Source organism: Salmo trutta, chromosome 29, assembly GCF_901001165.1.
Source record: "Salmo trutta chromosome 29, fSalTru1.1, whole genome shotgun sequence".
In the NCBI taxonomy this organism is placed as follows: domain Eukaryota; kingdom Metazoa; phylum Chordata; class Actinopteri; order Salmoniformes; family Salmonidae; genus Salmo; species Salmo trutta.
Window position 1 is genome coordinate 26949522 of NC_042985.1, and position 17400 is coordinate 26966921.

Below are 17400 nucleotides of genomic sequence, written 5' to 3' on the forward strand. Positions count from 1 at the left end.
GGAGGCCTTTCTGTTTCTTACTGTAGGAGGGAGACAGGTCTCCTCTCATCAAATCCTATCTGATGAATTAGGCCAAATTGTCAATTGAGCTAATCTGGTCAGGTGACTCATGTTTTGTCAGTTGTCAGTGGATTTTTTGGAGAGGGGCCTGGGCGCATAATTCAAGGTGGGCCACGTGTGTGTGCCCATATGACGGGCCTGCCTCCCGCCTGCACTGCACTGATTGTGTGTGACAGAAACACACACCTGTGTTAAATGTTATCAGATAGGGATATTTCTCTCTGTGGGCTTTCTGATGCCAGGTGCAGGTGTTGAGTTCCATGGAGAGGTGGGGCTTGAGCTGAGGCGAGACATTAGTGTTCAGGCCTTTTCTAACCTGAGGCCTACTTTTACCTGCAGATTAAAGGCCTGTGTTTTGGTGACATTCCATGATTGTTTGTTGTTTTAGAGTGAATCCTATCTTCCTTTAACGTGATTAGTTTACATCAGTGTGCATTAGAAATGGTTCAGCTGATTTCTGCTGCTAGTTGAGGTCAGCAGGTCCAGGCTGAACGTGTGTGGGTGTATGAGTGTGAGGAGGAGGTTCACAGACAGGAAGTGTTTGTGACTGCCCCCCACTGCTTGGCCCCCCTGGCCATATGTTCACGTCAGAGCATAGCTAGGGTTTGTGTCAAGCCCTGTTGGGAGTCTGGCCTGGATATCCAATCACAGCCCTCCTAGACCAGTAATATTCTAAACTTCCTTGGTAGAATTAGTTAGAAGTTATAGTAATAATAGTTAGGTAACAATCTAGTAATAGTTACAGTAATAGTCATTAGTAATTGCAGTATACTATATAGGGCTCTATTTTCGACTGGCGTTGTTTTTTGTTTTTCAGCCCTAACGCCAGGTTTGGCAATTTAACTTTCTTATATCAGTTCGCTTGGGCTCAGATGGGCAGGGTGGAAATATTTGAGGCGTGTCCTTAAAAACATGATCCAAAGTTGTAATTTCAGCGCTGATGGGGATATTTAAGACCAACCAAAAGATGGTTTTAGCGGTAATGCAGTTGCTTATGGCATGAACTTTGACAGTGGAAACACAGCCTATCCAGCCGTGATGCACACTGCCCATATGCACATGGAACAAGAGTAGCCTAATGTGCTTTTGGTGCCTTTAGAAACATAAAAAACATTCAGTTTTTTCCTATTTCATTTTATTTGGTTAAAAACCAAGCATAGCCTTACCCTCCTCTCAATTAGGCTTTATTGGTCCTGCCCTATGGATTGCGAAGTAGTCAAGACTGCAGATTTGTCTCCTGAGACGGCTTGGAAATAAATCTTAATCCACCAAATCTTTACTAAAATATAAAGTTTGAGAGGAGTAAAACAGTAAGCTGACATTCACTTTTTATCTGTGCATTGTAGGCAGCCCCAAATTATTTTTGCCATGCAGGTCCTGTTTTGGATGTGCATAAAACCCTCCATTTTCTGTGTTGTTTTAATATTATATGCCCGTGGGGAGAAATGATGGTGCCTGTAAGTGTGACATAGCCTATTTAAAACAAGTTTGTTGTTTTGTTTAGAATTTGATTATAATTATTTGTTTTCTTTTAGGCTTTATCAATAATGAATTGAATCTTGCTTATTGACACTGTTTGGCATGTCCCTGCTCAGCCTTAGTGTAATTCACAGTAGGCCTAGCTCCTATATCAGTGTGAATGCTATTGAAGGCATGCAATTACTTAAAACAATGTGGACTGCAAATGGGTTCAAGTTAACGTATTTAGCAAAGTTAGGTCTACATTTTGTTATTTCGTTTCTGTAAGCCATTTAATAAACTATAATGGACTAACATTGGAATTGGAGTTGATTCCAAGGCAATACATAAAAGACTGTAAATACGAAACTTGAAGCAACCACATATTTCACCAGGGAGCATGTTCTGATTGGCCAGTGAGGAGCCAAGCCTTCAACACACCCACAACTTGTTTATTCATCAAAACCCAGCCCTTTCGCACCAACGCCTGCAAGTGTGCCTATAATTGTGATAGTGAAAATAGCAAAAATAGTTCTGATACACCCCTGAACCTATAGCACTACCGCCTGTTCTTAGGTTTACCATTGTGTTAGGTTTGTTAAAATAGAGCCCTTAGGTTTACCATTGTGTTAGGTTTGTTAAAATAGAGCCCATAGGTTTACCATTGTGTTAGGTTTGTTAAAATAGAGCCCTTAGGTTTACCATTGTGTTAGGTTTGTTCAAATAGAGCCCTTAGGGTTACCATTGTGTTAGGTTTGTTCAAATAGAGCCCATAGCTTTACCATTGTGTTAGGTTTGTTCAAATAGAGCCCATAGCTTTACCATTGTGTTAGGTTTGTTAAAATAGAGCCCTTAGGTTTACCATTGTGTTAGGTTTCTTAAAATAGAGCCCTTAGGTTTACCATTGTGTTAGGTTTGTTAAAATAGAGCCCTTAGGTTTACCATTGTGTTAGGTTTGTTAAAATAGAGCCCTTAGGTTTACCATTGTGTTAGGTTTGTTAAAATAGAGTCCATAGCGCGTTGAGGCCTGAGTCTAGTCTTATGTTAGGGTTGAATCCTGGTTGTCAGCACTGGGTTAATGGAAGGTCCTTTTTATACTTTGAGTTTTTACTGTTATGAAAAGGGAATAAGTATTATCAGTAATTAGTTTTGATCTAGGTATTTGTTTCATGTTGTCAGACAAGGATGGAAGCGAGTAGGGGGATTTCTTGTAATCTCCTCCCATCCAATAGACAGAGTTGTGGTAATGAAAGCCAACATCACAGACTAGCAGGCAGAGTGAGAGATGGCATTTTAACTAGACCAGCTCCATCCCTGGACCTGGGGCATGGTTAGAGTTCTGATGTCTTCATTTACATTAGTGAGGTTAAAAGCTGGAAAACAATCCAGACCTTTTGCATACCTACATTTTTTTTAAATAAATTTCTACAAAAAAGTTAATCACACCACTTGAAGCCTCATCTTTGTAAAAAGGTCTTTGATATTCTAACTTTTATTTTAAATGAGTTGTTTGTGCTCTTTGAGAGGGTGACGCTCCCCTTTGATGGGAGAAATAATGATATGCGTGCCTGCCTGAAAAATGGCTAAAAGTACATTTTAACACATCAAAATATAGCACTTTAAAAAGCATTAAAATGAGCCAAGCGATTAATAATTCACTCATACCTGTGGTGCTCAGGAAGAGTCCTCACATTAGCATTCCTGCTTTTTGAAAGGCATGCCATTTGATACAAGCATATTCAATTCCTTTCCTACCCTCTGTCAGTCACTAATCACCAAATAAGTGTGTTTCTGTGTTTTCACAAAGGAAAGATGTGCTTGCGTATGAAAAATGTACAGCTTCCCATCAGCTTATTAGAACCACTTAGTTAAAAATAGCATGTGCATTAGGAAACCAGGTCTGGGTTTCTGTTTGATGTCAGTGAAAAGGTGGGTGGGTGGATAAGGTGGAGGGGTGGAGGGACGGATGTGTTGTCAGCTGAGAAAGGAGACGGGAGCACTAGTGTAATGGAAGGTCACTTTTCTACTCTGTTTGTATGATTGATGGACACAGCGCCGGTACAGAGACCCTCTGTAACCCTGTACGAACAACAGCAGAGGAACACAGAATGCATTTGGTAAACAGAGGCATGCTTGTTGTGGCTGATGATTGTCTCAGGATGTCTGAGAAGGCAAACAACACACTGATGCTGTTTGCTGGACTAGACTGTGAGGGACTGAGCTAGCCTGTTATTTAAAGGACTGTCTGAAAAGTGCTCCGTCTCCCGCTGTCTGATGGTGTGCCGCTCTCCTAAGGTTCATCATTAGAACTATTGAAGTGTTTCGTCTCATCCTTGTCATACAACCATTGGAACTTGGTGTAGAGACGTTGTTCCCTTTACAAATGACAGTCACTATCAGGCAGGCAGCATTAGCAGAGGCAGAAGAAAGGAGTCTTCCTTTTTAAAGCTACTGTCAATCTTATTTTCCCTTTTTAGTGCCACAGCGCTTCAAAATTCATTAAAGCCATTTAGAAATGCATGTGTATTCTGCATGTCTTCTCCTGCTGAAAGATTTCTACAATATGCCGCTCACACAGGTGAACACACACACCACATTTTGTAATTATTTTCCATGAGAGAGGGAGAGCGAGGGATGACATACAACCACAAGTTTAGTTTGTACATTGAATTCATTACTTATTTAAACAATAAAGTGAATGTTGGCAGAAGCTGCGATTTAGCCAACTTCCCCAATAAGCTATCCAGGGGTCGTTTCTAATGCGGCCAATGAAATATTTATAAATGGCCAGCGTCGAGCCTTGCTCCCCTTCTACTCACGCCTTGTTCACCTAGCTGAGGCAGCATTAGTGAAATGGAGGGGTTCTGCTCCTGAAGGCAAGGGGAGCTGTACCTATATTAGAGCAGGACAGTATTAATGCAGGTGGTGAATACACAGGGATGGAGGTAGGAGAAAGGTAGAGGAGGAGGGGAGGGGGGGCAGAAAGAGGAAAGAGGGATTGTTAATACACTTAAGGACTAGGAGAAATGGCCACAATATGATTTGACATGCTTAACATAAATGTATGGGGAGGGTTTGTATTGAGGTGGTCTATATGGAGAAATGGGAGGGAGGGATGCAGTGTGTGTGTGGGGAGGGAGGGGGGGTTGCAATCTTCTGCAATTGAGGTTTATGAATAATTCCTCTCATACCCCCTTCCTGACTTTCAAATTATGGGAGCTGGAGCGAGGGAGGGGAAAATGATATTACAGCGCGGGGTCATCCGCATTCTGTCACCGGCAGAGCACCCAACCAAATTGGTCCCATCTCTTTTCCCTTAAATATTTACTTTTACCTATGAATCTCTGTGATTTGATGAGTGTGGAGGAGCCCGGTGCTGTGAGTGTGTGTATGGTTGTGAGTGTGTGTGCTTACATGCTTGTTTATATATGTGTGTATGCATGTGTGGGTTGGTCTGTATGTGTAGATTTGTGTGTGTCTGTGTGTGTGAGTGAAGGGACGTTAGACTATGGATGCATCTCTGTCAGTGCAGTGAACATTGGCAGCCCCTGGATGCAGAGGAGTGATACTGCAGGCTGAACATATCTGTGCTCTCTAGTCATGGGAGTGGTGTGTGGCTCACACTGAAACGTACGTATATGGGGGATGTGGTATCTTTCAACTCTAGTTTTAGTAATAGTTTCATGAGTTGTCAGAAATGCTGTGCTGGCCAGTAGGGTAAGGGTCAGAGGAGAGCAGAATTGTTTTTTACATATTCATATCATGTCCTTTGAGTGCTTGTCATCGCTCAAATTATAATTCCTTTTGTCTTTGACGATTATAGACCATAAATTGTCCTTGTTTGTGAGCCAACTCCCTGAAAGATCAGGGTTTGAGTTTTATTGCTATAGTGTTATGGGCCAGCCGTGTTGCTACTGCCTGTGTGCCGGCCGGGTGGGCAGGGAGGAGTGTCCTTTAAAGGTGAACGCCATGTCAGCCGTCTGCTCAGTGGCCTGAAGATTAATAACGCGGACACTAATTACTATCTCCTTTTAATTTCTTCATTTAAATGTGTCTTTGTTGCAGTCATGCCTGCAGGCCTATATAAACCACTCTCTTCCCATGCAGTGTGGAGCTGGTTTTTCATTTAATAAAAGTCAGGGTTATCCACCAAGGATACTGAGGAATGATGAGCCTCGATATAGAGTCGCTTTGGCGTGAGGCTTTGGTTGTAATTTTCTTTATTTGAAATTAATTGATGCAGAGTAATTACCTGAGAAGTATGAGGTGAAGTGGAATATAGCCTTTGTCGCTCAGGGCTCTAACATGGCCTGTAGATTAAAAAAGACGGGCAGAAAGGGGAGGGGAAAAGAGAGATCATATTCAGTTATTGTTAGCATATGCATTAAAAGTGAATGACTTGTAGCACTGGGGAGTTGAACCTGCTTCTCCATATTAATGGTTAAATTGCTGAGGGACTAGAGGCGAGTGAAGAGCAGAGGGACATGGGGAGAGAGAGCTTCAGTAATTTGGCCCTGTGAAGTGTGGAGTGGGAGGTGGGTTAGTGGGGAGGGGGTGAGGAGGAGACTGAATGGAGGGAGTTCCAGTACAGTAGATGGCTGTGAGTCTGTCCCTGAATGATCAGGCCATTGTGGGAAGGGATTGTGAGAGGGGTGGTTGTGGGTAGGAAGCGGCTGGGCCTGGGCCCAGGGCAGAGTGGTGGGTATCAGGCTGTAGAGCCATATGGCCTGGCTCCACCGGAGCCTAAACTGTGGCTTATGTTTTTACGACCGGAGGCTTCTGGGTTCCGAGGCAGAGCTGGGTCTGCAGACAGGATAGGGCCAGTCGGTAGGAGGGGAGGAGACTGAGGAGCTAGTGACCACATGCATCCTTTTCCCGGCCTCCTGAGGGACAGTGTCCATACTGAAGGTCAGGCTTCTCCAGCCAGTGGTGAGAGAAGAGGGCACCACCAGGCCTACCATCCCAGACCCAGACACCCGCCACAGGAAATCATTCTCTCCCCCTTTCTTCTTCCTCTCTTTTCCTCTCCTCTCCATCCTGTTAGCTCCAACTCGTGGAACATCCCTTCCCAAGGACGTAGAGGCAGATCAATGACACAATGGCAGCTGTGATTGCATTCCTCGAAGATTTCAATGGCAGAAGACCTGTTGTGTTAATTCAGCCTGGCTTGTGTCGGTCACTCACTCCAGCTGCCATCTTTTTCCCCCCTTGAAAGCACAGCAAGGCTGTGATTGCTACAGAGACCAGGCTGTGTGCTGACAGCCCCCTCGCTGCAGCCTGAGTAATGCAGCCCAGCCCAGGGAGGTGAGACAAGGTGCCAAAGTCCAATTCACTTACGGGACTCGACAGCACAAAAGCCCCTGGTTTACGGAAAAGGCCCATGAATTAATAATCACCTAATTGACTCTTAAGGGTTCTTTCCCTCCTGCTATACCTTTTGTGCTCTCAGATGAAAGTCCACTCTGTGTATCTGTCAGAGTTGGTTTGGGATGGATGTGAGGTGGGTGTGTAATGAGCGGAGAGGAGAGGTCAGGGTCACACACAGGGTCCTCTCAGTCAGAGAGGTCACTGGGGAGGCCCCACAGTGATTCACATGTATGGATGAAGCCATAAAGATGAGCCCAGCCCCTCTGATGACAAACTGATTCACACCCTATCACAGGTGAGCTACACAGACACTTCCAGGTCACACAGGGACTCCATATATGAAAGCACAGCTCAGAATGTCCTCCGATGCTAATTTGACAAGGAGAGACAGCGAGATTTGAATATTAAGGAACTTGATATCCTTGATTGCCATTTTATGCGGCATATTAAACTTCAAATTGCCTCCAAGGGCAGGCCAAAAGAAGTGGGACTTTAGAGAGCAATGGAGTTCACCTTACTGTACGCTTTCCCTCCAACTGAACCCAATGTCTTTATTTCCCCTTTCATAGCCAGAATGTGGCTGTGTGCTGAGCCCAGTGCACATGAATTACAGTGTGGGTCCTGGAGGAGGCAGAGGCCCTTCCATCAGGAGCCAATGCTCTGCTTCTAGCCCCTGTTAATGGATCTGGTCGGCCCCGATGCTCGGCCATGTTCTGATACAAGCCCAACCATGCCACGCTCAGACCGCACACGCTGCTAAAATCCTCTCACCCTCTGTTTTTATCAGCCTCCTTTTCGTTCCGGTATGTTCCCAGGCTCGCTCTGTGTTGGTCTCTCTTTTTTTCCTCTTCACTTGACAACGAAAACAGGATACGGTAGCTGGACTTTAGTCACAGGGCTGGTGGCAGGAGTGGGCGGTTTGGATTCTTAGGAGAGAGCGATTGATCAGATTTATGGACTCCTAACAGGCCGTGACGAGGTAAGGCTGTGCCCTGAACAAGCCTTCCCACCCCGCTCTCCGACTCTCTCTCTCTCACACACACACACACACACACACACACACACACACACACACACACACTCAAACACACTGTACGTGTACACCCACATACATTATACACTGGTAGACCCAGGCAGCTGCTGGTTGTTGTTTGAGGGCTTCTTGTATATTGTTTAATATAGGTATTAAATGTGTTGGCCTCGGGACTCAATAGCCCATGCATTATGTTGTCCATTACTCTGGCCTGATTGATCATATCAGCCTCATTGAAGACTGTTGTCCAGTAACGCTGCCTCTCTGAGCAGAGCAGGCTTCAGCTGCTTCCCCTTCTCCAGCTGTTTGCCCTGTACTGAAGGCCTGGCCACATATGGGCATTTATGGGCCTGATTTCCACCCTGATAGTGAGCAGTTAGAGTCTGATTTCTGAGACAACTAATCGCTTAGCAAGGCAGCAAGGACCTGATCTGGTAGGAGGGCTTACCTCATAGTCTTTTAACACGGGGGGGGGGGGGGGGGGGGACTACCACCAGAGAGTGAGTGGGCCAGGAAAGAGATAGGGAGAGAGGAGAAGTGAGGACAGGGGGCAGTGAGTGAAGAGGCAGTGAAGTGTAGTGAAGTGGAGGAGGAAGTGGTGAGGACAGTTCATGACTGAGAGGTTAATGTCAGGGAATGGGGAGGTGCCTTTGTTTAACATTTCCTTTGTTTATTGGTTGATGTGTTTAATGGGATTGTGTCTGACTGGACCAAATAGGGCCTCCCTTGCCGATCTCAGTGTCTCTGGGAGATCCAGCAGGCTGCTCTGACCAAAGCCAAGGCAGGGCCCCCACTGGGTAATCAGCTCAGCTGCCCCCGGCCTGATTGGAGCTGACATTTTAATGTCTGGAGCAGGAGCGTGGTCAGCCCCGCTTAACCTGACCCCCCCTCGCCCCCTTCCCAATGCCCCCTGTTCTCAATTTGCCCTTCCAGGACTGTACAAATCAGGCCAAATTTAACTCTTTATGGCCTTGTTAAGGGCCGGCAAGACACCTCCTTAAGTTTCACAGTGAATTCTTTCCGCTGGCGGCGGGGCCCTGTGGTGCTCTGGCTCCCCCGGCTCCGTGTGGATTTAGCTCCTTTACGAGCGCCGGCTTAGCTGAGTATTTTTACTCAGCTGTGATTCTTTTCTGTTTGCCGCTCCCATTTTGTTTGGCTTTATTTCTCTCTCTCTCCGTCTACCTCCCTCCCTCTCTTTCTCTCCCTCTCTCTCTTTTGGCTTTCTAACAGGGAGTGCTCTCCTCTCTGGTTAGCTGAGCAGAAGCTTCTTGTTGTGGGGCCTGGCTCAGTGGAGACAGAGAGGGAGCGGGAGGCAAGGAGAGGCTGGCTGCATTGTTAATGCTGCTGCAGGTTGCATTAAAAGGATTAGCTGTGTGATACGTCCAGCTGGTTAGTAGAGCAGAGCACACTGGAGCCTGCAGTGACAGTAGAGAGGGGGTATTCCTGCCTGAGATGGGCAGGTACCTGACAATTAGCCGCTGTTTACATTTCAGCCCACTGTGTGTACCAAAGCATGGCTGTCTTGTACATCCTGTGGTGCATATGGATACTAATCAGTAGGCTAATTCCCTATTGAACCCCCCAAGGGAGTTTTGGAAAAAGCTTTTGTTTCTTCTCAAAATTCCTGCTCTAGCTAAGAGCTGAATGGCGTGTTGTGGTTGTGAAGCCTGGTGCCCGTGTTGGTTTGTGAAGGGGGGAACCCACAGTTGGGTTGTGAGGGGCTGGGGTGTGAATGAGTCTCTCTATCCACTCTCTCATTGTCACAGTCCACTTGGCCCAACCCACAAACCACTGGAGGAGGCTTAGCTGGTTACAGAAATTCCAATTAAGTCGAGAGTTGCACTGGCACTCACTTGCTGTGTAGGCACAAAGAGCAGGAGGATTTACCCAAGCGGGGTCAAGCTATAGGTCAGTGTTTCCAGCAGGATTTCAGAGGATATTGGGTCCACAACTTCTAAAGCTCTAACTGCCAAGCCAAATTGCACCTCTCCTTCCTCTGTCACTGTTCCTATTTCATTCCTGGCAGAGGAATCCAAGGACCTCACCCCTCTTTGGTAGCAATTTCAACTGAAATGTATTTTGATGAGGAGCAAGCTTATGTGGTCATTGGTCATGAGTGCTTTGAAAGCGAAAATCCAATTTCTTGCTCCCTTCTCAACCAGTCCACAGCCACCTCAGCAGTATACATGGCCTTGCCTAGCATGACAGTCTGTTTTGATAATTGTGTGAATTCGAGAAATTGAAAATACAGTTGGGAATTGCTGAGGTTTACACCTCTTGATGAAAGTCTGGCAGTAGATTCACTCACTTATAGTAGGCCCTCTTCCTAGCTAATTGGATGTACTGTCTCAATGGGGACCTATCTACCATTGTAAACAATAACAATCTGTGCTAATGTTATGCAACTATTTATAGTTGGTGTTATTTCTATCATATCTGTGTAAATGGAACCATATGAATGAATACACACCTCTCTGTTAGTCAGAGCTGGGTACCCGTATAGGAGCAGCTGTAAAGAGTACCTGGGAGAAACCAAGTAAAGAAAGTGGCCACATTTGAAGTTGAACTGAGGACTGATCTCTTTACCTTAATGCTGGTGTGCGAGGGGATGTTTGCCTCGTCTCAAGTTTGGCGAATCCCTCATCTCCAGTGCCACTTCAAACTGCAAATCTGAGGTAGAGAGAAGCCTAAAGCTGCCCAATGTGGCAAACTAATGTCTTAATTAGCCGTCTGTGGCGCTGTCTGATGTCCTAACGATCCAACATGGGGAGAAACAGGCCGTCAAAGTACCTTGGCTGTGTGTTGCTGCATTGGCATGGGAGGAGAAGTATACAGACTGGTGGTTTGGACGGGGAGCTGTGGGTTGGCTGATCAACTGCTTCCCTGCCCAAGTCCCATTAAACGCGGTTATATCACATTGAAGAAAGACATTTCAAAGCCCTTTATCCACACTTATTGATTGACTTGTTCTCTGGCTGCCAAGTCTTCACCTTGCTTTGATGAGTCTTCTTCTCTTCTCTGCCCCGTGTGTGTGTGTGTGTGTGTGCGCGCTTGTGCGTGCAGCAGGATCCAGCCAGTCAGAGAGGGACCAGACAGACTCCCCGAACCCCTCTAAGAGGCCCTCCTCACGGTCAGGGGCCACAGGGAGCCCCCTCTCCTCCAAGCGTCCCAGGACGGCTGAGAAGAGTGCTGCTGCGGAGCAGGTAACAGCCCAATCCTTCTGCTCTATCTTTAACACACAGCCTGCTGCCACTTCCAGAAGTTGGTTTCTTAAATTATAGAGGATGGTCATATTAACACTCACTGTTCCCAAACGATTTGAACTTGCCAATCAACTCAAGGTTATCCCATCCCCAATTACCATGCCCTCATTATGAGCAGTAAAACTTACACATTAATTGAGAAAAGGAATGTAAAGATGTAGCTACTTCTAAGCATTTTTCTTAAAGACATTTGAATAAAGACGGGCCTTTTTGCATTATGCATGATTTTTTGGAAATCTCCTTAAAATTAGTTTTGCTTTCCTGCTGCAGTTGCATTGCTAATTGTGCAAAAGGTGGAAAATCAATATGGTATTTGACAGATGAGAGAGCTTTGAAGTGTGTGCCAGGACTGCTGCTCTCCGTATTGCCTACTGGTCCATGATCAGAGGGACCTGCCTGGTAGAGACACAGGGGGCAACACTCCTCCATTCATCCTCCCATTCCAACTCCTCTCTCTCACAAAGCAGACCTACAGCTCTCCATCTCACCTCATTAATCTCCCTGTGCTCCTCTCTCCCACCTCTCCTCCTCTCTCCCCCCTTTCCTCCTCTCTCCCCCCTTTCCTCCTCTCTCCCCCCTTTCCTCCTCTCCTCCAGATGTACCAATGTCCCTACTGCAAGTTCAGCAACACGGACCTGAACCGCCTGAGAATGCACGTGATGACGCAGCACTCTGTCCAGCCCATGTTCCGGTGCCCACTCTGCCAGGACATGCTGAACAACAAGATCCATCTGCAGTTCCACCTCACACACCTCCACAGCGTGGCGCCCGACTGCGTGGAAAAGCTCATCGCCACGGTACGTGTGTTTGTTCGTGTGTGTTAGGGTGTGTTCGTGTGTGTGGACTGTGGATACAGTATGTGTATACATTCCTCCTTAGGTATTGTATTCTTTAGAAATATTTAACCATGGCCCCTGCAATGCTGTTACATACCAATAGTCAGCTCAATTATAAACAGGGAATGCACATTCCCCCAAGCTAAACGAAGCCATCCAAAAATATCAATGCCAAGCCTCCTGCACACATCCATCTCTGTAAAATAGGGTGAACACAACTGTTGTTGTAATAATAATGATAATAATTGATTGCATTTATGTAGCGCCTTTCCACCTACAGTAGGTGCTCAAAGAGCTTTACATAGTAGGGGGGAAAGTCACTTCTTCCACCCACTTGGGTGATGCACTGCAACCATTTAATACCAGAAGGCTCACCACACATCAGCTATTGTACAAATATGGTGTTTTATTAGCTAAACAGCTGTAAATAGTTTTGAGATGTTCAAGGTAGTTCAGTCCGTAATCCTTTTGCTGGGTTTTCCTTCCCTTTCTTCTGGTGCATTGTGGTCTTTCTGTTTGTGAGCCTACAGGCAGGTGCCTGCCTCTGAGATGTGTACATTGATTACTGTTATCCTGCTAATCCATGGCCACTGGAATGCATGGGACTTCATGACATCTTGTTTTCTAGGGCCTTTTTAAACACACTGAATACGTTGAGAGGAAACACAACACAGGATGTCATGGCTCTGCCACCTGGCCTTAATACCCAGCCCATCCTGTACACTATACATCCTTTACCACATCTATATTAACCACTGTGTCTGTTTAGTCCTTTATTTTCTCTGTGGGAAGTGATGATGAGGCCATGGGAATATGCACAGCCTTTTTGTTTCTCTGCGTGTGTGAGCTTAGCGCATGTAGCGTATGTCTGTACACAAAGGGAAATGCAGGCAGACTGGCTGGGCCCCATCAGGTCAAGGACCAACGGAGGCCTTAGCTGTGTCTCTTCTTTGCAGCCCAGAGATGACTGTTACTCACCCTGCCTGCCTGCCTGGCTGGATCTGTTACTCACCCTGCCTGCCTGCCTGCCTGCCTGCCTGGCTGGCTGTTTGTAATGGAGCATGTCTCTCCAGTCTTCTCTCTTCCAAATTGATGACATTTGAAGCTTTATCAAAATACGAAGGAAACTGTTAATTGTGAAATGGCTCCAAGGCATCCCATTGACTCACTGCCAGTCAGATATGATGGGGGTTAGGTTCAGATGCTTTAGCCATATTCTAATGTGGCGTTGTCTAATGTGCCTATGGTCAATGAGCCCTTTTTTGGGTCTCATTTTTATCGTAGTCATTTGAGATAGTGAGGGGGGGAGAAAGACAGATAAGTCTGTTGTTTGCTAAATGAGCTGCTCTCTTACCTTCCAGTCCATTTATTCTCAGGAGCACATTGATATTCTCTGTGTCTGTGATCACCTTAGCGCTATTCAAAACAAAGGCTTTTATTAATAATATATTCAAGTTATTGTGACACAGATTAATTTAAATTTAATGAATACTTTTTTTCCCTTTAATGAAATGCAAGTTCATGCAATGGAAATATTATTATTCACTATTTCTTTAATCTAGCGTGCCAACCTCAAATCTCACGTGAATAATGAATGCACCAATTTCACAAAGAGACAATAGGGACTGTGTGTCTGTATAATCACCCCTAACGTTTCCTATACATATACCACTATCTAGGAACTGTCTCCACACAGAGTGAGACAAAAAACGTAAAGCCTAAAGCATTAATATACATTCTGAAGTTAGATATAGACTCACACAATTGTAATATCAGTATTTACAACATTGACTCTGTCTACCTCTGCTACATTACCCCAGCGAAAGAACTCAGCTCATTTTGTTTTAATCAGCATTAAATGAAAATATGGTTTTATTTTCTCTCCTTTGATTTCCTGTAAAGGACTGTGCAAATGTTGACGTTTGTTCTTGCCTGTGGAACAGAATTACTCGCTGGACAATCATTCAGGAGAACGATGCTCTGCCTAGCTGCCTAGCCATCTTTCTGGCCCAGCTAGAAAGCAAATGGCGAACACTTTAGTATGGAAGGCAGCAGTATTTTTCTTTTATAGAGATAACAATGCACTGAGCCCCTACAAAGACTCAGGAGAGAACCATAGGTAATATAAGGCACATTAAAACCAGCACCTTTTTTTATTTTTACTGGTGGATATAGATGGAAAGGTACTCTGTTTTTTTTCACGTGTACCAGACGAGCCTAATGAATTCTGAAATAGGAGACTTTTATTTCATGTCGACCATGCATAAAGATGCACACACTCTCTCAACCTTCATTGTTATCCACCATGTTCTCTCTCTCCCTCTCTCTCTCTCTCTCTCTCCCTCCTGCAGCCCCATCCTTCCATTACCCCTCCCTCTCTCTCTCTCCTCTCTCGCTCCCTCTCTTCCTCTCTCCTCCCCTCCCTCTCTCATTCTATGTCTCATTTTCTGTCTGTCTAAGATAGGGGTAATGAAAATAATTGTGCTTCATTAATTCTGAGTCTGGCTAGATGATAGCCATTTTGAACTATGTTTGCCAATTAGGCGGTCCAAATTAAAAGTGACCTTGGGATACTCTCTGCTCTTGCCTCTCGTCGTCTAATGAAGCAGTTGTCTAGAAACAGTCCACTTTGTAATGTAAATCGCTGCTGTGTTTTGTATTTGTGGTATTCTCCATGCTGGTTGCATTAATTTGCCACTCTCTGTTTGGAGGAGAGGGAGAGAAAGAAGGGAGAAGAAAACAGAAAGTATCTGAATATTTTCCAGGGAATTTCTGATGAGACTAATCGCACAGTGATGGACTAGAGAATGTTTACTGTTCCACTTAACCCCGGAGCCCTATGCAAACCCGCTGTTGCTTGAGGAGGACTCGGCCTTGTGTAGGACTAGAGTGGGTCTGTTTGGAGCTGTGTGCCATGCTTTGTTTACAGACATGTCCTCATTGTCACTATTTGCAGTACACACTGCTTGTTGCAGACTGAAAGAGAGTTTGTTCCTTTTAGAAGCAGACCAAAGGTACACAGAGTAAACAGTTTATTTTATGTTTCATATGACTAGGTGAATCCATTATGCCTTTATACATCACTCCTGGTGACTTAAGGTTAAATATATGTTGATAAGATTTGACTGATTATTTTTGAAGAATATGAGTATTATTTTAGATAGTAAATGTCAAACAGCTATTTGAATTAGATTCTTCCTTTTCATTTTGTATAGCTTTGTTTGATATCATCCACACATCCACATTTAAGTAAAGAGGCAAAGCCAGGATTACCATTATGGGGTGGTAGGAGAGAAGGGTGGTCCATTGCAGTAAGGAGAACCTGAAATGGAGGAAGAGGATTAATAGAGGCACGGAGAGGGGTGGGGAGAGACTGTGGGGAGTAGGGAGAGGGGTGGGGAGAGACTGTAGGGAGTAGGGAGAGGGGTGGGGAGAGACTGTAGGGAGAGGGGTGGGGAGAGACTGTAGGGAGAGGGGTGGGGAGAGACTGTAGGGAGAGGGGTGGGGAGAGACTGTAGGGAGAGGGGTGGGGAGAGACTGTAGGGAGAGGGGTGGGGAGAGACTGTAGGGAGAGGGGTGGGGAGAGACTGTAGGGAGAGGGGTGGGGAGAGACTGGGGAGTAGGGAGAGGGGTGGGGAGAGACTGTAGGGAGAGGGGTGGGGAGAGACTGTAGGGAGAGGGGTGGGGAGAGACTGTAGGGAGAGGGGTGGGGAGAGACTGTGGGGAGAGACTGTGGGGAGTAGGGAGAGGGGTGGGGAGAGACTGTGGGGAGTAGGGAGAGGGGTGGGGAGAGACTGTGGGGAGTAGGGAGAGGGGTGGGGTGCGTTGGGGTACTGTGAATTGAAATGCAGCGTGGGGAGTGAGGCTGATTATTCTGTTTGGGGAGTTAATTGAAGGAAGGTGAAGCAGACAGTGCCTCATCTCCCGGCCTCTTCCAATCTCAACCACTGATTATTGTTAAATAGGAGCCGCTTAATGAGTGCATTTGATGAATTGTTGCATTTCTTTAAGGGGAAAGAGGGGCTATGAGGAGAGAGATGGGAGAGAAGGAGGGGTGGGGGGAGATAATATGGAGGGAGGTGGCTGTCATTCACCCATGATTGACTTCAACCTTTTGAGAGCAAAGAAAACCTGGCTGCTTCTCTGCAGTTTTTTAATCAATATTCATTGCTCCTTGAAATGTTCTAATTAAAATGGTAGAAACAAATTAAACCATTGTATAGTGGAAAAATGCATAGCATTCCTCCTGAAACGTAATTTCTTTGCGTATTTGTTCAGAAATCTTTATTGAACCTGTTCATGTTTGGATTTATCCATAGTAGTTCTAATTTTGTATTCTTAATGCACCTGAAATAACTTTAACGTAACTGACATTAAACCACTATATTGTGACTTATGCAGGGTTGGAAGGCACAGACTATTTCCCCAAATTGATAGTGCTTATATTACCCAGAATGCCTCTTGTCTGCTCTGGTCCTTATCATTGGAATGAGATGCGCTTTTTTCATGGAATAATTATTCAATTAGATTGCCTAATAAGCTTTTCAGTTGGCCAAGGTAGGCTTTTCAGGCCATCTCACTAATTGGCTGCAGCAGAACTTTCCAGTCACATGACAAAACACCAGCAGTGATCAAAGTGCAAATTCCAGGGATGGCAAATAAAGTCAAAAGTAATATGATTATTTGTGAGTGAGTGCATGTGAGAGAGAAACCTTGTGCAAGGGTGTCCGAGATTTTTTAAGATGTCTATCAATTCCATCAGGAAAATATGTATGCAGTTTTAAATGGAAAGAATATATAATAACATTATATTTTTGTGAGCTTAAAGAAACTCAGTTGTATAATAGAACCAGACAGTAATTAACAAGGGATGTGTCTTGTGTTTGATTAACCAGGTGACGGCATCAGAGGTTCTGCCAGAAAGCATGTTCATACCAGTACCAGGCCCAGACAGAGAGGCACAAAGCAGCACCCCACAGGCCACAGCTAACTCCAGCTCTGAAGATATCAAGAAACAAGCCGGTCAGTATAGCACCATGTATTTACCTATGCTTTAATTGTCCCTCCTTTCATTTATATGTGAAGGATAGTAATGGCACGGTTCTCCCTTTGGAAAATGTAATGAAAATGTAGGGGATCATGCCAAGGCCGTCATTGACAACAAAGGAAAAATAATGATTCCTGCATCTGCAGGAGACTGAATTAGTTATTACTTCTGTGTGTTGCAACCTCCTCCTTCCCTGGGGATTCTGAAATGATACATGCGTCAAGGACTCCTAAGTAGAGATAAGATGTCCTCTGTTGAAATTACATTTTCTTGCACGAAGACTCTGCTTATGTGGGAGCCTCTTTAATTCATTTTTTCTTTCTCTTTATTTATTGA

General features: G+C 45.1%; 1 protein-coding gene across 6 annotated transcripts in view; it reads left to right on the top strand.

Annotated features, from left to right (window-relative positions):
- The window catches only part of LOC115167261 (zinc finger homeobox protein 3-like), a 172505-nt gene that overhangs the window by 141682 nt on the left and 13423 nt on the right, over positions 1 to 17400 (top strand). For 4 of the 6 annotated variants that reach the window (XM_029721498.1, XM_029721499.1, XM_029721501.1 and 1 more), the window contains 3 exons: positions 10982 to 11121; positions 11778 to 11978; positions 16913 to 17039. In XM_029721498.1, the coding sequence (XP_029577358.1) occupies positions 10982 to 11121; positions 11778 to 11978; positions 16913 to 17039 (468 nt within the window). The remainder of the gene's footprint in view (positions 1 to 10981; positions 11122 to 11777; positions 11979 to 16912; positions 17040 to 17400) is intronic. The other 2 variants (XM_029721500.1, XM_029721502.1) reach the window with 1 other exon arrangement.